Below are 22463 nucleotides of genomic sequence, written 5' to 3'. Positions count from 1 at the left end.
TAGTGATGTGGGATCGTGTCCCATAAAATGAGCGCTGAATATCCCAGTGTGGGGCTGGCCCATGACTTAGATACTTGAAGAGCGGGAAGAGTGGGAATTTAGCACCTTAGTGGCAAATGATTTATTGTCATAGAAAATTGAAAAAAAATATGTTAATTTGCCTGGAAATATTGCATCAATTGTGGACATGAACATGTAGCATCACACAAGACACAAGCGTAACTAAAATCAATATAACAACACAATGCAAACATAAAGTACACAGCACAATAAGACAGTCGCAAAAAAAATGTAACACAGCAACTGCAGTACAACCCAACAACACAATGCAACAATGCAGCACAAAAGTATACCAGAGCAAACAACACCATGGCAAATCATATGTGCTACTGTGTGCGGGCAAATTGTAAAATTGCAGCTACAGAAAATACCATTGATTTGCATATGAAAAATGGGAATGACCCATCAGTGATTAACAACAGTTATTTCAAAATAGACACCCACAAAGATGGCAAATAATTAAAAAAGCAAGAGCAACTCATTTGATTGTGTTTATATACAGAGGTTGTTGGAAGGTGGGTTATTGGGAGGGGTAGTGAGGCACCTAACACCAGCAACAAGGCCACCAACAAGGTACTGTGTCCTAAATAGTTTCTCTATAAATTAGTCCCTTGCTCAACCCTTGGTAGCTGACACAGAGCAATAAGGCTTAACTTAGGAAACAGGTGTGTAAAGCATTTAAAATACTATTACAGTAAATAAGTAAGACACAACACACAATAAAAATTCCACACCAATTTATACAAATATGACATATTTTTATTTAAAAATGACACCAAAACCATGAAAATGCAATGTAGGGAACCGGAGATATGAATTTTTAAAGAATAAACACTTTTTAGTGCTTGAAACCAAAAGCACCACTTCTGGACAACTGGTCATGTTGACAAAGTTACATTTTGAGGCTGACCTCAATGGAGCCTCGTTCGGATACCCCTTGCAGTAGGCCTCGGTCAACATTTTTCATTTTGACTTGGAAACTTTTCTGAAGCTTTTTCCACTGAGGCCAGTCACTGCTCTCCACCAGTCCAGATTCAGTGAGTGCTAGACAGCTTGACTTTCAGGGATCTCCCAGTCAAACTCTGGAAGTTGGACCTCTGGAGCTCTTATACTGGATGAACCTGGAACCTGTGCCGGCTTAGCTCTCAAGGCTGGGTGGGTCACCTCCTAGAACTTTTTCCAAAAAGTTTCCCAAAGTTTGCCAAATATCTGAAGTTCCTTCGAGAGGCTCTCCTGGTGGGTTCCAAGTCTCCAAAACCCAAATTAAAGGGTTTGGAATCTCCTAGATTGTCCTTGGCAGGCATGTACTTCACTTACCTCAATGCATTTGTTCAACCCTTTAAAACTCAACTGGACTTACTTTAGGATGCAGACTTTGATTGGAGAGGGTCAGCTCTGATAACCTGTAGCTGCAGGGATTCCACTCCTTACTCCTTCTTGAAGCAAGGCAAATTCCTTACAGCTGTAGTCCCAGATAGTGCAGCAGGGACAGTCTTCACCAAGCAGGCCCTTGGGTGCAGATCAGGATTCCAACACGACAATCCTCCTTCTTTTTGTAGTTTCAGGCAGCAGAATTCAGAGGCTAAGCACCTCTTACATGTTTAATCTCAGCTTCTGGGCATCAAGGGGTGGCACCAATGACCAATGGGATGCAGAGTGCCAACTAGGCGCAGGGCCAGTTCCTCCAAAGCGTGGCATTTTCTTGTCCCAGAAAACACTATTCCTCAAAAATCCATCCGGGCTGAAACCTCAGCAGAGCAGAAAGAGCTAACTAAACAACCTCTCATTGTGGCTCATTTACAAAAGTAACACATCATCACAATTCAAGCATATTAGGGCACAACACACCAACATAGTCAAAACAGAATGCAGTAAGAAAACTGTAGTACAACACAAAATCGAAATCTAATAAGCCAGCACTGAACATATAACAGTGAGAAAAAGAAAATTCTTAACCAGGCTTTTTCCTGGCTTCTCAACAGATATTGGACTTCATTGCAGAATCTGTGCCTCTCTGTCATTACCTTTTCAAATTTAAAACTCACGTATTCAAACACACCTCACCACTGAGGTACACATGTCCAATTGGTTCATTTCTTTTGGAATGCACTTCATTCACTCCTAATTACTGCTTGCTTTACTGAATATCATTATATTGGCATTGTTTAGTTGTTCATTGAAAGTCAATCAAAATAGTTTTGTATAAATTAAACAAACAACTTCCTGAATAATTAAAATGATTTACATCGTAAAAGTTTGAATTTTTATTTTTTATATTCTTTTTGTCTTTACCACAGGCATTAGACTTTGAAACAAAAAAAGCATACACATTTAAGGTAGAAGCCTCCAATGTACACTTAGACCATCGGTTCCATTCTGCGGGCCCCTTCAAAGACACAGCCACTGTGAAGATCAGTGTATTGGATGTGGATGAGCCACCGGTGTTCAGCAAACCTGTATACAGTATGGAGGTTTATGAAGATACTCCTATTGGTACCATCATCGGAGCTGTGACTGCACAAGACCTTGATCTTGGTTCTAGCTCTGTAAGGTAAGAAAACAATTACACTCTTCCAATTTCACTCTAGACAACAATACCAGATACAGGCAGCCTTTGCTCATTATTTGGCGGCTTTCTTGTTGAATCTCAGTTCCCTCATTTTTACTGGTGTTTTTCTCCCAATTTTGTGTTGGTATTTCCTTGGAGCATAGCTACCTCACCCTTGTTTTTGATTGGGTATGGTGTAGGGTTCCACTGCTGATGTCATGGAACTACTTAAAAAAAAATCTCCTTGTTTATCACTCCATACGTTTGCATATTTTGGTTTATAAAGCATGTGCATACTCTTTTATTTGAACCCCCTAAACTACCCATCTCTCCTTTCCACTCTCATGCCCGATGCTCGTCTGTGTTGCACCAGGTGCCGAATGGTGGCCTTATTGATGACATGGATGTCTTCCTAAGCTATCTGTCCCCTTTAACATGGCTTCATTGGGACTGATGGTGGCCTTGATGATACCCTGAATGGTTTTCTTTCACAGTATCCAGTGGTATTTATCACATTAGTGGCAGCTGTTATTGTCCATGCTAATTCTGAAGGCTTTTAAAATATGTTAGCACAGGCATGGCAATATAGGTGGCTGGCCATGTTAAAAGTCTAGAAAACAATGAAAATAGTATTTCCTAGACTGTCAAGATACATAAAGAAATGTGTGTTGCATCATCACATGGCAGTAAAGCATGTTAATCATGTGACGAAGCAGGCACTTTGCATCATATGATGCAGTAAACAGCTTGAAAATACAGAAACAAATATTTTCATTGCATTCTTTGTACTATTATTATGGTTTGTCAGGCACTTACAAAGATTATCAGATCACTCCTGCAATGTAAGATTAATTACTTTGCCAGTGCTTGTTTAAGTTCTGTATGTCAATGCCAAAATTATCTCTTCTTTATTTTGTATGTACTTATTAAAGATCAAACCTAAGTACACTGGTTTGTATTTGCATTAATTGCACCCTCTTACAGATGAGTCTTTAGTAATGAGCATGGCATATACCTACAGGAATCTATAAGTGAATTGGCATGATAATTCAATTTAGAGGGTGATTTATTTTCTAAGCTACCGACTTTGGAACTTGAGAGCCTGGGCTCTAATATATTTTCCAGCAGTTGAATATAAGACATGCAAATCTGTATACATTACTATAGTTGCAGAGTTATTTAAAGACATTTCCAATTGTATATCTAGGGATGGAGAGGATCAGTGGCCTCTCCTGATCTCATGCTGAGATCTGTTTGTCTGAGTCTCAGGAAATACATTTGAAAAAAAGAAATGAGGGCAGGGTAGAAAAGCCCGGACCACTCTGGCAGCTTGGGGGTCTCACAGGACCCGCAAGTCCAAAAAGACCATTATGGGGCCGATTAGGATAACAAAGTCCGTCCTCCACCCTAGCAGTGCTGGGACCGGCCACCAGTGGTGCGGCGGTCCCGCACGTGCAATTAGGATGCCATTCCCAGCATTGTGGCGGTCAGTGCTCACAGCACCGCCCGCCACAATGCTTGGAATGCACTGTGTGCATTGTCATGCACAAGGTGACAGGCACCGCAAGGTGACAGGCACCGCAAGGTGCCTGCCACCATGTCAATGACAATGCAGGAGGGTACCTTAGGTACCCCCATGTGCACCCCCTACCACCCAATACCCTGGGGACCCGAAATGGGGCCCCAATAGCAGACTTCACATGGCTTTCCACAGCGGGGTCTCCGCCATACAAGCCATGCTCCGCTGCCCATGCTAATATGGATGGTGTTGTCTAGCAGAAACCGCCACCATGTATAGCCCCTTTTGTGCCTGGTCAACCAACGGGAAACCGGCGGACAGTCTTTCTGTCCACTGGGGTCCCCCCTGCCATCCAAATATATCGGGTGAAAGGGGTGGCGGGTGGTGAAGGATGTAGGGCAGATCGCCACCGCCATGTGGGAGGTGGCGATCTGCCCTACATTCTAATCAACCCCTCTGTCTTTAAGAATTTGCTGCAGGATCCACTATACATATAATGAGGGATGGGGGCACATGGGCCCCTCCTGGGGCTTAATATTGCCCAGGGTCCACTGCCTCCCTGGTGCCCCAGGCCAAAGCTAAATCAGAGGGACTTCTTGGACCCCACCTTTCCTGTAGCAAATGAATTATTATGGATGGATCCTCTCAGACCCCCACCTGGCCATGGTGACCACAACCTCCCTGGGCCAAAACAACTATGTATTGGGGGCCTCAGGGGCCCCCTGCACCTCCGGGACCACCACCTTCCTGGGGCCTTCTTCTTTGTAAATAATTGGCTGGGGGGCTGCACTACTCCTTCCGAGCCATGCTTGGCCCCGGGCACAGCCATTTCCCTGGGACAGGTCCAAAACAAAAGAAAGGAGGGGTGCTGCTTTGCACCCTTCCAGAGTTAAAGATTTCCCTGGTGACCGCCACACCCAGGGTCAGCTCTTGCCACATGCCAGGCTGCCCATCGGGCCCGGCCCAGGGGGATGGGGTCCCGGGGGCTGAAATCAGATTGGGAGGGGTGCTGCGTGGCCCCCCTTCCCCAATGAAAACAATTATTTACAAACTTTCAAGTCGCGGAGGCCCATCCCTTTTCCTCAACTCTGCCAACACACCTCCTGAAACACTCCTTATTGGGGAATGAAGTCCCCTTGGCTACAGAGGGTCCTCGGGGGCGAACAAGCCCTCCTGTGGCCTCCAGTAAGTCCCACAGAGTGGGATTGCTGTAAGTCTTCAAAAGCTATGCCCCCTGTTAGAAATGGGGTGTCAAGTTGGCAGAGGTAGGTACCTTTGTCCAAATAAGGACCCTTGCTTCTAGTCAGGGTAAGGGGATACACACTTTAGACAACCCCTGCTCACCCCCTGGGTATCTTGGCACGAGCCGACAGACTTATCCCAAAGACAATGTGTAAAGTATTTGTACTCAAAGCACACAGTAATACAGTGATAACACCACAAATGGACACCACACCATTTTAGAGAAATAGAGTAGCTTCATATAAACTCAACAAGACCAAAACACCACAAATCCAACATATATGTAATGAGAATGTGACTTAAAAAAGGTTTCAAACAACGTGGCCCATAGAAAACTATGGATGCATGATTCCTCTCAAAGTACCTGTAGTTGTGACAAAATTCACAAGCCCAAATAGCCGCAGAGATGGGAAGCATAAAAAAAAGAGATTTGTCAGTTACTGAGACCCTTGGGAGGCGATGCAACAATTCTGCTGCACACAGGAGAAGTGATGCGTCAAATCCGGTCTGTGGCGGGAAGTGATGCGTCGATTCCGAGACGGTTCTGGTCCACTGGTGATGCATCCAGAAAACTTGCTGCACAGGTACGATGCATGGGAAATCCAAGATGCCTTGCCGATCGATGCAATGTCGAGCGGCGCTGCGGTTTCTTCGGCCTCAAAGCCTCGATGCGTCACTTCTTGCAGCGGCGACAGGAACTGCTTTGGTTTCAGCAGTGGTGCGACGATGCATGGAGATTCTTCGCTCACCACGGTGCTGCGTCGGGAAAACTGCCACAAAAAGAGCGAAGCATCAATTTTCTTGTAGTTGCATTGCTTTTCCAGCTCTCCACAGCAAGAACAACCTCCAAAGGCCCACCACAGTCCCCTCTTGGCAGGTCAGAACTCCCAGAAAGGAAGTTCAGGGGGGCTAGGGGTGAAGTATTTGTGTCCCTGAGACTTCAAGATTGGAGGCAAGCTCTACTCAAGTCCTTGGAGATCTCCTTTAAGCAGGGGGACACAGCACACAACAAAGTCTTTGTCTTTTACTTGGCAGAAGCAGCTACCTCAAGCCAACCCCAAATTGCACACAGCAAAGGGCCAGTACGCCTCCTCCAATTTCTCCAGCTCTTCTCCTTGGCAAAGGTTCCTCTTGATTCCAGAAATAGTGTAAAGTTCAGGGGTTTTAGGTCTAATACTTATACCCCAAAATGTATTTGTTCTCTTTGGGCTAGGGTCTCTTAGCCCAGTCCAAACCAGTTCTGGCCTTCATGGTGCAGTATGGCCACAGGGGGTGGAGTTCTGTAGTGCATTCTGTGTCTACAGCATGCGTTCTGGTTACCATTTTCATTTTGAATTGGGTGGCTGGTAAGAGCCGCCCCACAGGTTTCACACATTAGAGAATTTATTTGAGGATGACGTTTTATGTACTTTTACATTTGTAAGCCTTGAGTGCAACTCAGCTTTTTGCTTACTTTCTAAAAGTGTCATTTACAAAAACACAATTAAAAAAACATCTTTATTAAAAGATGTGTTATTAAATTCTGAGTTTAGAAAGCCTAATCTTTATTTCTATATCTTGTCCCAGTGGGGATTTATGTTTCTAAGATGGTAGAAAGCATTCCCCATTCTATCCTATGGGTGAGATAGCCTTTCAATAGTAAAAAACGAATTTGGCGGTATTTCACTATCAGGACATGTCATACACACCTTTCACATACACTACACCCTGCCCAGGGGTGGTACCTTGGGCCTACCATAAGGGTGCCTTACATGTAAGAAAAGTGAAGGTTAGGGCCTGGCAAGTGGTGACAGTGGCCAAGTCGACATGCCAGTTATCAACTGCTCACAGACACTGCATTTCCATAGGGCGGTCGACCTCACTTTTAGCCCGAACGGCTGAATGGATTTCCACCAAACTTGGCAAAATTGTAGGGACTGGTAGCCCGATGTGCCTTTGCTATGTCTCAAAATATGTGCTCCAGTGGATTTTGAGTAAGTTAGGTTCCCAAAAATATATATATCTATGGCCGCGCTCCGGTACGCGCACCGGGGAGCGCTCCAGGCGCGCTACGCGACTTGCGCGCGGAAAGCTGATTGGCTCTTGGGTGTCTGTAAACATTCGAAACAGTCCGGAGCGGCCGCCATCTTGTGTCTCGGTAAGATCAAGACAAAAGAGGAGGCAAAAACAAAGGGGGAAATGACCATAAGGGGGCAGAGTAGACCCCCCCTGATCCCCTAGATTTGATTTGGGGGCCATAAAAGGGCCCCGCGGGGCAAAAAAAAAAATAAATCCGATTTGCGTGGGGGGAGCGCCCGGTACGCGCAACGGGGAGCGGACCAGTGAGCGTACCATAAGGAAAAAAGAATGACAGAGTTTTGAAAAAATGTAGCCTTTTTTTATAAATTGGAGGTAGTTATAAAAAGAACATCTTTTTTTCTTCTTTTTGTTGTTTTATATTTTTTTAATGTTTTTTGAACATTTTGTACTTTTTTTGGCTTTTATGAACTATTTTATATTTTTTTGTTATTTTAATGGGGAGAAACAAAAAACAGGGAATACAAAATGGCTCAACTGGAGCAAAAAAAAAATCGGAAAAAAATTAGGGTTTTTTGGGACAATTGTGGTTGTCACCAGCAAGGAGGATGAGCTTTATGCTCTGTTCACCATAGGAGATGGTCTTACCACAAAAAATACATGTAATTCTGAATTCCCCAAACCGTGGTTGTATGCAAGGGATCGTCTCCCTTGTCTCTGGTCCCGATGGAGTGGGTTGCTTTCTTTTGGAGGTGGTGGTTGAAGATTGGGGAGGGTTACTGGCCAGTTCTCTCATCTCTGCAGCAGAATAGTTGTACGGATGCTTACGCTGCATGTGTCTAATCGTGGTATTATTACCAAAAGAATATTTTTTGTTAGGGTTCCCCCTTAAAAGTTCCATGTCACAGATTAGGCAAGTCACCTTGGGCGCATTGACTTTCTTCTTGCCCTCTGGTATAGAAAACTCCCATACAATGTGCTGCCTTGGCTTGTATGGGGTATTGTCTTCTTGCAGCCACCTTCTCCCCTCCTCCTCCTCCTCCTCCTCCTCCTCCTCCTCCTCTTCTTGACCACCAATGTAATGTTGTGGTGGTCCACTTGGAGGTGGTGGTGGTGGTGGTGGTGGTGCAGATGCTCCAGCTGCTGCTGCTACTGTAGCCATTTTAAAATACAAAATAGTTCTCAAAGATGTTCAAACAGGTCTTCCTCAGTCAAAGGACAAAGTCAGAATAAGGAAAAAAGGTGGGGTCTTTCATCATTTGGAAAATAAATCTGTCCTGAACCAATGAAAAGTGTTATTTTCAGGTCACATGACCGGGGCTTTCATCATTTGGAAACCAAAACTGTTCTGCACCAATAAAAGTGTTATTTTTCAGGTCACATGACCCGACCCGCTTACGCGACGCGCCCCCGGGTGCGCCCGGGGGCCGGCCCCGGTCGCGTCGGATGTTTACGTTGCGCAATCGTATTCGCTCGAGTGCTCCCGGGTGCGCTTACGCCGTGCGCATCATGCGGATGCGGCTATGCGATACGTCATGATGATGTTTTCTCTCGCGGCAATAGCGCTAACGGTGCGCACACCCGGGCGCGCACCGGGAGCGCACCAAGGCAAAAATAAAATAAAAAATATATATTATTATTATATAAGTATACAATATAGGATTCATTATAAAAAATATTACATTTCAGAGGTTTGAGGCCCTATATATAGTTAGGAGTTAGCATTTAAAAAACCTATGATATTCACTGAAAAAACCATAGGTTTCACACCAGTTATAGTTAGGAATTAGCTTTTTAAAAACCTATTAAATTCACTGAAAAAACCATAGGTTTCAGACCAGTTATAGTTAGGAATTAGCATTTAAAAACCTATGAAATTCACTGAAAAAACCATAGGTTTCACACCAGTTATAGTTAGGAATTAGCATGTAAAAAACCTATTAAATTCCCTGTCACTGACCATGTCATGAGTAATGTAATATGTGACGTCATCAGCAGTGCATTGCACGCGCAAGTTATAGTGAGTCCAACTAACTATAACATGGGAATTTCAATGGTTTTATGCGAGTAAAACTTCATGCTAACTATAACTGGTGTGAAACCTATGGTTTTTTCAGTGAATTTAATAGGTTTTTTAAATGCTAATTCCTAACTATAACTGGTGTGAAACCTATGGTTTTTTCAGTGAATATATATATATATATATATATATATATATATATATATATATATATATATATATATATATATATATATATATATATATATATATATATTCTTTTTTAATCCAAAGCATCCTTGAGATGAAAGCGCACTCCAACACCAGCTATTTTTCAAGGCAGAGCTGCATTTATTAATGTTCAAGATGAGTTCATAGCCTTACGCGTTTCAGGGCTCCTGTCCCCTTGGTCACAGGCACTTGGACATGCAAAGGGGCAGATGCTTTAAAAAAGCATTTACCACACGTGACTTCTTCAGGCTATTCAATTGGCCACATTCGATAACTGCAGAATGCTGCATGCAGGTAATGGAAGTCAATGATGTTTTAGTAACATTTAAATTGTCTTGCTCACAGTATTATTTTTAGTGGGCTCAGTCCCTTTGCACAATATTGTTCTTTTCACAACCCTCCAGTGGGTCATTGACACCAATTGCAGTCTTTTTACAAAGCCAGCATGGTATTCCATGGGCTGAAGACTTCGAAAGATTTCCTGTGTCTCCAGATGGCCCTTGGACAATAGAGGCGGTGGGCTTTCGTGGCTGGAATGCCGCCGCGGCCATCATTTTTAAACCAAAGTATCCTCGAGATGAAAGCGGACTCCAACACCAGCTATTTTTCCAGGCAGATCTGCATTTACTAATGTTCAAGATGAGTTCATAGCCTTACTCATTTCGGGGCTCCTGTCCCCTTGGTCACAGGCACTTGGACATGCAAAGGGGCAGATTCTTTAAACAAGCATTTACCACACGTGACTTCTTCAGGCTATTCAATTGGCCACATTTGATAACTGCAGAATGCTGCATGCTGGTAATGGAAGTCAATGATGTTTTAGTAACATTTAAATTGTCTTACTCGCAGTATTACCTTTAGTAGGCTCGGTCCCTGTGCACAATGTTGTCCTTTTCACAACCCTCCAGTGGGTCTTAGACATAATTCGCAGTCTTTTTACAAAGCTAGCTGGTATTCCATGGGTGGAGACTTCGAAGCATTTCCTGTGTCTCCATATGGCCCTCGGACATTCGAGGCGGTGTGCTTTCGCGGCTGGAATGCCACTGCAGCCATCATTTTTAAACCAAAGCATCCTCGAGATGAAAGCGCACTCCAACAGCAGCTATTTTTCAAGGCAGAGCTGCATTTATTAATGTTCAAGATAAGTTTATAGCCTTACGCGTTTCAGGGCTACTGTCCCGTTGGTCACAGGCACCTAGACATGCAAAGGGGCAGATTCTTTAAACAAGCATTTACTACATGTGACTTCTTCAGGGTATTCAATTGGCCACATTCAATAACTGAAGAATGATGCATGCTGGTAATGGAAGTTAATGATGTTTTAGTAACATTTAAATTGTCTGACTCACAGTATTACCTTTAGTAGTCTCAGTCCCTGTGCAAAATTTTGTCCTTTTCACAACCCTCCAGTGGGTCCTCGACATCAATCGCAGTCTTTTTACAAAGCTAGCTGGTATTCCATGGGCTGGAGACTTCGAAGCATTTCATGTGTCTACAGATGACCCTCGGACATTAGAGGCGATGCGCTTTCGCGGCTGGAATGTCGCCGCAGCCATCATTTTTAAACCAAAGCTTCCTCGAGATGAAAGCGCACTCCAACAGCAGCTTTTTTTCCAGGCAGTGCTGCATTTATTAATGTTCAAGATGAGTTCATAGCCTTACATGTTTTGGGGCTCCTGTCCCCTTGGTCACAGGCACTTGCACATGCAAAGGGGCAGATTCTTTAAACAAGCAATTACCAAACGTGACTTCTTCGGGCTATTCAATTAGCCACATTCGATAACTGCAGAATGCTGCATGCTGGTAATGGAAGTCAATGAAGTTTTAGTAACATTTAAAGTGTCTTGCTCACAGTATTACCTTTAGTAGGCTCAGTCCCTTTGCACAATTTTGTTCTTTTCACAACCCTCCAGTGACTTCCATACCGTGAGCAAGAATGAGTTTTTGTTGAAACGCGTTGGTGGTGGTCGGTGGTGTTTAATTGCACAGAATAAATCCTTGAAATCATATATCCTGTTGCAGTGCGGTGTTTTCCTTGGTCAAGGAACCTTTGGTGAGAAATAATTAGAGGACAAGCCTGTCCTCTGCACCGGCACCCGCTATGTTAAGTGTGCTCTCCTTGGGGCTGTTTGTTCTTTGGATATATATATATATATACACATACATAGTGAGTTGCTGCATGTTAAAAGGATCAGCAGCACTCATGAGACATTTGAGCAAGAGGCTCAAAATACCATCAGCAGACTCAGAGCGAGAGGCTATAAGGACAATATTTTAAATAGTGCCCTTAGACGCAGCCAAGATAAACCTAGGGAAGCTCTACTGAGATCAGAAACATCAGAGCCAGAATCTGACAACAATGACTACGGAGTCATGATTTTTGAATATTGTATATAGTAATGTAAATAGATAGATGGTTTGTATATTTTTGTACACAGGAAGTGAGTATACATATATATATATATATTTTTCTATATGTAAATACTTTCTTTTGTATTCAAGATTGGGGTTTTGCCCCAACATAATTAATTTGATCATGACTTTACACTATTAGAGTATAGGATGTCATAGTTTATGTTTCTGCATTCATGCAGCTATTTTGTTTCAGTGCCTTTCTCACTGTTTTATTTTATGTCGGTGTGCACTTATTCAAAACAACCATAGTTTGTTTTTTATGTTTATGCACCATGTGACTCACTGAGTAGGTGGAGCATCACGTAACCAAAAAAATGTGTATACATTTGTTTGCTGACCAGGTGCGCGGTGTGTGAACAAGAGCACTAGTTGCTCGAAACGCGTCACCTGAGAGGTTTGAATTAAAATCACCCTTACTGCAGCCTTCGTGGTCCGTGTCTTCATTTCTGGCAGGAGTGTGCTGTTTGAAGATTTGCTTTATATATATATATATATATATATTCACTGAAAAATCCATAGGTTATAGACCATATATAGTTAGGAATTCGCATTTACAAAACCTTATTTTACTCACACAAAACCATTGAAATTCCATATATAGTTAGTTGCACTAACTATATATCGCGCACCCGCAATCCACTGCTGATGATGTCACATATTACATCATTCATGACATGGTCAGTGACATCACTGATGACATCACTGATGACATCTCAAATGACATCACTGATGACATCACTGATGACATCTCATTTGACATTACTGATCACATCACTGATGATATCATTCATGTGATAAAACGATGAACCTCTTCAGACTCTAATATAACCTTAGATACAATCAGTGTAAACAGACACTCACAGACTGTCACTCATCCATGGAGTTACTCACACATCTAGTCAGTCATGCAAAGAATCAATCACACCTCCATTTCCTCAACTATACAGTTATACAAACTTTACTTATTCAAACATATACTAACACATATTTACTCTCTTATACAATCCCTGATACAAGTTCACAATGATCCATACAGCCACTCACACATTCACTGGCTCTTATGCACAGTTATGTATATATGTCAACTCTCACATGTACTGTGTTTTACATATGTACTTACTTTGACATGTAGCACAGAGATATCCATTCACTCACCAATGCACTCATGCACACAGTCAACCGCCCATACAGCTGTTTCCACATGCACTTTTGAAACCATACATCTAGTGAATCAACTGCTCACACATCTATGCACAGAGTCATACACCTCCCAGCCACCCACACACACACTCAGTCTCCCATACAAATACTTGGGCAACCAATCAATAACCCATATAGTTACTCATATAGCTACTTATCAACACATGCAACAGTTTACAGAACAACAGACATAATGATGCACAAATTAAGACAGTTTAGTCACTAACCCATGCACTCAGTGAGACACACTTAATCACTCACTCATACAGTCAGTCATGCACCTACTAAATCCTTCATCCAGACACTTATACATCCACTCATTCTTCAATATGTAAGACATATTTTAACTTTACAGAAACATACAGTCACTGGATGTTGTCATCAGTGATGTCATCAGTGATGTCATTTGAGATGTCATCAGTGATGTCATCAGTGATGTCACTGACCATGTCATGAATGATGTAATATGTGACATCATCAGCAGTGGATTGCGGGTGCGCGATATATAGTTAGTGCAACTAACTATATATGGAATTTCAATGGTTTTGTGTGAGTAAAATAAGGTTTTGTAAATGCGAATTCCTAACTATATATGGTCTATAACCTATGGTTTTTTCAGTGAATTTTCAAGGTTTTGTAAATGCTAATTCCTAACTATATATGGTCTATAACCTATGGTTTTTTCAGTGAATTTTCAAGGTTTTGTAAATGCTAATTCCTAACTATATATGGTCTATAACCTATGTTTTTTTCAGTGAATATATATATATATACATACATATATAAACATATATCATCTGTATATCTATATAAATACAAACATAAATGCATGCATACATATACTTATATGCATACAGATGCATGTTATTTACATGAAAGTTGAAAAAACACTAATAAAAGCAAAGCTAAAAAGCCACCTCATTACAAACAGAATGGCTTTAACTTAAACGAGAGCGAGATCGATTGCATTTTCAATGCTTGTTTACTTTGGTTCCATCAAGAAGGCATTCAGATGTGTCACACATTTGCCATAAATTCTGAATGTTAGCACTCTAGTTGCACATTAGATCACTGTAGTAAAGCTACTGCTCACCAGGGACGTCTGCTGCTGGTATTCAAAGTGCATGTTTCAGTCTGCATGTCAGAATTTTTTTAATGAAATAGAAGAGGATTTGAGAAGTCACTCAAAATGATCCCTAATTTTTCTTTCTGAAGCACTAATCATACTTTCTATGGCAAAATTAACCCCCTCATGTTGTTCCTTTTTAAATTGAGTGTTTTCAGACTTACCACTTCATTCCAATCAAGATGGCTTCTGGTGTGCCATACTTTTGTCATAAGTAAGACTGTTAGCGCTCTAGTTGTTCTTTAGAACACTCTGGGACATTCTGTCATTGGGCTATACTTGGGGTACATCTGGGTGATATTTGGGCTACATTTAGGCTCTTTTGTCTCTGGTGGCCATCTTGGGAGACTATATGTCAGAACTTTTTCATGAAATTGAAGAGGGTTTGAGAAGTCACTCAAAATGTGCCCTAATTTTTCTTTCTGCAGCACTAATCATAATTCATATGGCAAAATATACCCCCTCATTTTGTTCCTTTTTAAATTAAATGTTTTAAGAGTTACCACTTTATTCCAATCAAGATGGCTTCAGTTGTGCCATACCTTTGTAATAAGTAGGACTGTTAGCGCTCTAGTTGTTCTTTAGAACACTCTGGGACATTCTGTCATTGGGCTATACTTGGGCTACATCTGGGTGATATTTGGGCTACATTTTGGCTCTTTTGTCTCTGGTGGCCATTTTGGGAGACTGCATGTCAGAATTTTTTAATGAAATAGAAGAGGATTTGAAAAGTCACTCAAAATGTGCCCTAATTTTTCTTTCTGCAGCACTAATAATACCTTCTATTGCATAATATACCCCCTCATTTTGTTCCTTTTTAAATTAAATGTTTTAAGAGTTACCACTTTATTCCCATCACGATGGCTCCAGGTGTGCTATACCTTTGTAATAAGTAGGACTGTTAGCGCTCTAGTTGTTCTTTAGAACACTCTGGGACATTCTGTCATTGGGCTATACTTGGGCTACATCTGGGTGATATTTGGGCTACATTTGGGCTCTTTTGTCTCTGGTGGCCATTTTGGGAGACTGCATGTCAGAATGTTTTAATGAAATAGAAAAGGATTTGAGAAGTCACTCAAAATGTGCCCTAATTTTTCATTCTGCAGCACTAATCATACTTTCTATGGCAAAATATACCCCCTCATGTTGTTTCTTTTTAAATTAAATGTTTTAAGAGTTACCACTTTATTCCAATCAAGATGGCTTCAGGTGTGCCATACCTTTGTAATAAGTAGGACTGTTAGCGCTCTAGTTGTTCTTTAGAACACTCTGGGACATTCTGTCATTGGGCTATACTTGGGCTACATCTGGGTGATATTTGGGCTACATTTGGGCTCTTTTGTCTCTGGTGGCCATTTTGGGAGACTGCATGTCAGAATGTTTTAATGAAATAGAAAAGGATTTGAGAAGTCACTCAAAATGTGCCCTAATTTTTCATTCTGCAGCACTAATCATACTTTCTATGGCAAAATATACCCCCTCATGTTGTTTCTTTTTAAATTAAATGTTTTAAGAGTTACCACTTTATTCCAATCAAGATGGCTTCAGGTGTGCCATACCTTTGTAATAAGTAGGACTGTTAGCGCTCTAGTTGTTCTTTAGAACACTCTAGGAGGCTGCAGTAGAACACAAAGGAATCAACTGACAGTCTCTGTCCTTGTTGGATGTACATGTTTTACTGAGAATGTCAGACTTCATTTTCACATGACTGAGAAAGATAATGTGAATTTACAGAAAATATGCTTTCAGTTTAGCTTATAGATCCCCTTCCAAACCACTGTGGGAAAATCATGAGATATTAGTTTTCTTTCAAACAATATTCATCATATCACAGCAGAAGGTTTTTTCACATGGTAAAATCACCTTAGAACCCACCACAATTCCTAAAACGAGTATGGTACCATCAACAAATGATTTATAATGTAACTAAAGTCCTAAAACCCTCTATTAACTACAATGCTTTTTAATGAGGTGCTATCATGTATATTGGTCCCAAGATGACTGCCAACACTTCTTGGATGAAGTGCTGACAGCCAATCAGATCGGATGTGTGGTTAGGCTCCGCCCAGATATATATCTTTTTTTGAACCTAAATTACTCAAAATCCACTGGAGCACATATATTGAGACCTAGCAAAGGCACATCGGGCTAACAGTCCCTACAATTTTGCCAAGTTTCGTGCAAATCCATTCAGCCGTTCGAGCTAAAAGTGAGGCCAACCGCCCTATGGAAATTAACATGGGAAAAACGCGTTTTGGGACCCCCCTTTTTTCTCGGCCCCCCTTGATGAAACCCCCCCAAATTGTCAGGGGCTGCTCAGAAACAAAATGTTCAATTTTCCTGAAAATTTCAGCCAATTCCGTCCACAAACGCCAAAGTTATTAGACATAGAATTTTCAAAAATCCCATAGAGAAAAAATCCTAACTATATATACCTACTGGCGACCGCCAGTAGGTAATATATATATATATATATATATATATATATATATTTCGAACAGGTTACTCCTTCCACTTCCACCAGAGAGCCCTCGGCGGCGAAGAAAGAGACACGAACCACTTCTGGATTCAGGCAAGATGTTTATTGTAGCCAAACAGCAGTCGACAGATGACGCGTTTCGGGCTCAGGCGCCCTTGTTCACATAAAGGCTGTGTGTGATTGAAGCCATTTTTAAGTAAAATGCCCTTCCCACCGAGGTCACATGTTCAGAGAACAAAACGAAGGACATAGCAAAAAGACTTAATGATTTATAATTCATCAAAATGATTGAGCTGTCCCATCAAGGCGAAATTCATTTTTGTAAAGCCTTGACGCTGTAATTCCAAAATATATACATCAGAAAATTCATTTGCAATATTAAGGCGTTATAGCAGTTCGAAATGAAATTATGATTGAAACCATTTCAAAAAATACATATTGCATTTATAGCGTACTGCCAACATTCCTGGTTAAATCCACACACACTTAAAAAAGTGCAACAATTTCAACTGCTTAAATGCATGTTGTTATACTCTGAGTTGTGACTTCCGTAAAAAACAGGGGGAGGAATATATACAGGGCTAAGTGCATGAAGAAGCTACATTATTAGATTTCTCTGCGAAACATAAATACCCAGTGTAAATAATAAGTTACGTGTTAAATGTGTTAAACCTAGTGGAAAGATACATTTGCATCATTCACCATAACCTCGACTCACACGAGACATGATACAGTATCTCTACCATTGTGAAAAAAAGTGAGGTGAAAAAATTATATATGTAACTGGTCATCATAATTCATATATCCAAGGACAATTTATGTCTTTAGTTTGGTTATGAATATGACTATCTAAACACATTCAATAAATCGGATGATGTTAACACGATTTACACAAGAAATCAATTCAAATTCAAATTCAAATGATGTACAGTATGTATATTATTTCATATAGGGCTACATACAGAATACTGAATTACAAGCACGTGTACATGTCTTCGGTGTTGTTCAGACCGTTAGGGCACTTGCTATTGAAGTTTAGGATAAATTTGGTCTCTAATCTTCTCAGCGAGGCTTCTCGGTTACCCCCTCTCCGTGGTTTGGGGACTGCTGATACCACAAAATATTTCAAGCAAGTTAAGTTGTTATTATGAACTTGTTTGAAGTGGCGTGCCACCGGATAATTAGGATCACTATGTAGGATGGCACGGAGATGTTGGAGTATTCTCTCATGTACCTGTAACTTCGTGCTCCCGATGTAATTCAGCCCACAGGTACAGGTGAGAACATACACTGCAAATTCGGTTTTGCAGTTATAGTTACCTACTATCTTATGTGGTGTAGGGCTGAATGGGGTGTTGTATTCTGTGGTGCTAATCCCAAACTTGCACGCCCGGCACGAGGAGCATTTGAAAAAACCATCTCTGGGTTTTAGCCAATTGGAGCTTGTTCTGATCTCGGGACTGGTAAGATCTAATTCAGCTCCCATGTTTCTTCCTCTACTAAATGTTATGGTAGGGCTGGAAGGTAAGCTGGTTTTAAGAACTGGATCAGTAAGAACTATTCTCCAGTTCTTGTTAATGATGGATCTAATTTTGCGCTCGTTCTCACTAAAGGCTGTGATCAGTCTTGGACATTGGACCTTTTCAACTGCCCCAGATGTTCTAGATGGGACAGCTTGATCTTGTAAGGCAGGTTCTTTATCATCAGGATCAGGTAATAAGCTAGCTCTAGATCTAGTGGTGGTTTTAGCTAAGGCAGATGTTACAATTTTATCCGAGTAGCCTCTAGCCTTCATGCGACGCATGGATTCTGCTGCACAGATATTGAATTCAGCTTCCGTGCTGCATATCCGTTTCAAGCGTAGCAGTTCCCCGTAGGGGATACTGGCTATCAAGTGCCTGGGATGGGCACTTGTGGCATGGAGTGTGACGTTACCAGCCGTGGGCTTTCTGAACAATGTACTCTCTATTCTGCCATTGGCTATATACAGCTTAACATCAAGAAATTCCAAATTGGAACTATCTATGTGGTGGGTAAAGTGGAGATTCAATTTGTTCTTATTGATGTTATTGATGAATTCCACCGCCTTATCTTTACTGCCCTTCCACACGATGAAAATGTCATTGATGAATCTGTAATAGTGTATGATGTTTTCCTCATATATGGCAGAATAGTCTTTTTTGAGCACCTGCTCCTCCCACCAGCCAACGTGCAAGCACGCATAGCTGGGGGAGAAGCAGGCTCCCATGGCCACACCCCTTAGTTGTTTAAACAACTCCTTTCCAAAGAGAAAGAAGTTGTTGTGGAGACACCACTGCATCATGCTTACTATGGCCTTGTTGTGCTGGTAAAATTCGCACGGTCTTTGGTCCAAAAAGAATTTAACAGCTGATAATCCTGCCTGGTGGTCAATGCTAGTGTACAAAGATTCAATGTCTAAAGAGATTAGATACATCCCTTCTGACCATTGAATATTCCTAATTTTTCCCAGGAAGTCACCAGTGTCTTTGACATAACTAGGCAATGTTGTCACATGATTTTGCAAAAAGAAATCTATATATTGGCCAACCTGTTCCGCTGCGCTGCCTATATACATTTGTTTGCTGACCAGGTGCGCGGTGTGTGAACAAGAGCACTAGTTGCTCGAAACGCGTCACCTGAGAGGTTTGAATTAAAATCTCCCTTACTGCAGCCTTCGTGGTCTGTGTCTTCATTTCTGGCAGGAGTGTGCTGTTTGAAGATTTGCTTTATATATATATATATATATATATATATATATATATATATATATATATATATATATATATATATATATATATATATATGTATATATGTATATTTTCACTGAAAAAAACATAGGTTTCACGGACGTTATAGTTAGAAATTAGCAGTTAAAAACCTTAGAAATTCACTGAAAAAACCATAGGTTTCAGGGACGTTATGGTTAGTTGGACATTTCACTCATATAAAACGAGAGGAATTCGGCATTATAGTTACTAGAATTAACTATAACTCATGCCCCCGCAATGCACTGCTGATGACATCACATATTACATCTCTCACAACGGACCCCCGCATTTAATTCAAGAGTATCCCGGGGAGGTAGTGGTTCCCGGGGCAGACTTAATTTTTTTTATTTTAAGCCCCGGGAAGACAGCGGTCCCCCGGGCTTGGGGGGACCCTCGTGGCCCCCCTCCCCAGGCTGGTTTTGGTCCCAGAACCTCCATCCTCTGGGGTCCATTGACCCTCTCCTGGGCCCCGGGACCCCATCCCCTGGTGTCTGGCCTCTCTGTTGGGGACAGTGGGAGGAGCTCCAATGCCCCCATGGTCCCACTGGCTCCCATCCTCCTGCGGGAGCCGGCATTGCTTTTGAGCAAGGGGAGCTGCTGACAAGCAGCTCCCCTTGCTCAAAAGCAAATCTGCTGTGCTTCATTGAAGTGAGAGCAGGTTCTCCTGCTCGCGCTTCAATGAAGCAAAGTAGGAGTTTGCTATGACAGGGCGGGAGTAGTGCTCCCGCCCTGCCATAGCAAATGGCAAAGTCCCTGGGGAGGCACACCGGGACACTGCAGTAGCTGGACCTGGGGAATTACGGTCCCCAGGGCCATCAAGGGCTCCAGGAGGGTGGCCGCGCAGCCCCTCCATTACTGTTTAAAGCCCTGGGGAGGTGGTGGTCCCCGGGGCTCGGGGTCTACAACCCTTCATTTGGTGACCTCTTCATGACGTGTGCAGCCATGACGTCTTCCTCTGGGCACCTGAGTTATGTGTGGCAGTGATGTTTACATGCTGGGCACTCAACTTCCTCTACACAGCGGCCATTATGGATTAAGGTCTGAAGTCGGATACAGCCTGGAATTGATTTCCCTGCGGTGACACGCACACCCTGCTTGTCTATTACTGAGCGCTTTCGCTTCATTCTAAGTCAGGAAAGTACATTTTACATATCAGTTTTAAGTTTTTTTGGGACCCCATTTTGGATTAGGAAGTATCTGCCCGCTCATTCATTTGAATCCTCCTTCATTGATGCGCAGACACTTTTCCGGTGCACATTCTGTGGAATTATTTCATTCTAGTCACCACGCACGTACACCCAGTTGAGTTACTTTCCTACATTGCCCATTCTTCTTGCTGATTTCCATCCTGCTGATCCTGCATCTACTCCGAGCTCAGTGATGTGCACACTCACATTGGACGCGCACACTCATTTTGCTGATGCCTATTTTTTTTTATTGTAGTACTCTTTGATGTACCCTGTTACCATTTTCTTAAACACTTTCTACACTATCCACACTTCAACTTCTTATTCAAGGGTTAGATACACCAACTATTGAAGGTTTAACTACTTAATACTCTTGCAACTTATTCCATTATACTGAATTAGAGCCTTACTTCACCTCTGGCTATAACCTGCATTTGTTAAGTTGAATAGTTTATTTTGTTATTTTGTTTTTAGTCTGTTTCTTTCACTATGCAAAATGTCACATCACCTCAGATTTTTTTAATATCTCCAGAAGATCCACCCATTAACTGGCAAAAATTGAGAAATATGTTTGAACGATATGCACAAGTTTGTTGTGCCTCTCTGAGTGCAGAGAGGATAACAGCTCTTCTTCTACATTGTCTGGGTTTGGAGGGTCAAGAAGTGTTCGATCATCTACCAGAGGTTCTGGAAGAAGATCTGAATGAATGTGAAATATGTATTTTGAAACTCGATAGACACCTGAAGTAAGCACCATTCTAGAGCACCACTATTTTAGTTGCAGGACTCAAAGTGATGGAGAATCAGCAGAAAATGATGTCACCGCTTTAAGAAAGTTAGCATCTTCATGCATGTTTGGTGCTTTAATTGAAGAAAGGATAAGGGACCAAGTCATGCTTGGTTGTAACATGGAAAAAGGTTAGAGAATATCCTTCATTGAATGAGGTACTAATAACGGAAAAACAGATTGAGCATTCTCTAAAAAGTGTAGAGATTATCACGAAAGAAGAATCGAAGGGCAATGTAGTTTACTTAGTGAAAAGTTCCTAAAAAGAAAAAAACAAAAGAAAGAAAATAATTATAAGGTTGAAAAGAATAATTTGTTTCGTCCCAGGTGCTACAGATTTGGGAAAATTAGTCATCTTGCCAATGACAAGAAGTGCCCTACACTTAAATCTACATGCTCAAATTGTAAAAAAGCAGGGTGTTTTGCTGCGGTTCTTAAAGCCAAAATTTACAGGGGAAAGGTTAATGCAGTCAGAACGGAATATAATAGTGACGAATGTACTCATTTTGATTGTGGTCAAATTGTTTCACAGGTGACAGCTAATGATAAGAAAGGTCCTTTGGATGAGGTAATGGTGGAAGGGAATTACACAATTTAAGGCACACTAAATCGTAGTTCCAAACTGAAAAATGGGCATTAACCCATGCAGTAATCAGAGGAAGCCATTTGGATATTTCTACTTCTTTTTATTCTTCTCAAAAGTTCATGAACAAAAGCAAACAATGGTAACCAACACATGTTTCTTCCAAAAGACTTTTACAAGGCTGAGAACAATTAAACATGATTAACAATCTCACAACATATTAAATATTTATATACAAATAAAAATAGCAGAACATTAAGTTATCCGCAGATGCAGACACTT

General features: G+C 41.6%; 1 protein-coding gene across 1 annotated transcript in view; it reads left to right on the top strand.

The window, feature by feature from the left end:
• The window catches only part of CDH12 (cadherin 12), a 1369316-nt gene that overhangs the window by 1209369 nt on the left and 137484 nt on the right, over positions 1 to 22463 (top strand). Inside the window, exon 7 of the mRNA XM_086965412.1 lies at positions 2358 to 2611. Within this exon, the coding sequence (XP_086821538.1) occupies positions 2358 to 2611 (254 nt within the window). The remainder of the gene's footprint in view (positions 1 to 2357; positions 2612 to 22463) is intronic.

This window comes from Lissotriton vulgaris, chromosome 4_1, assembly GCF_964263255.1.
Source record: "Lissotriton vulgaris chromosome 4_1, aLisVul1.2, whole genome shotgun sequence".
NCBI classification, from domain to species: domain Eukaryota; kingdom Metazoa; phylum Chordata; class Amphibia; order Caudata; family Salamandridae; genus Lissotriton; species Lissotriton vulgaris.
This window is presented reverse-complemented; position numbering and strand designations above follow the sequence as displayed.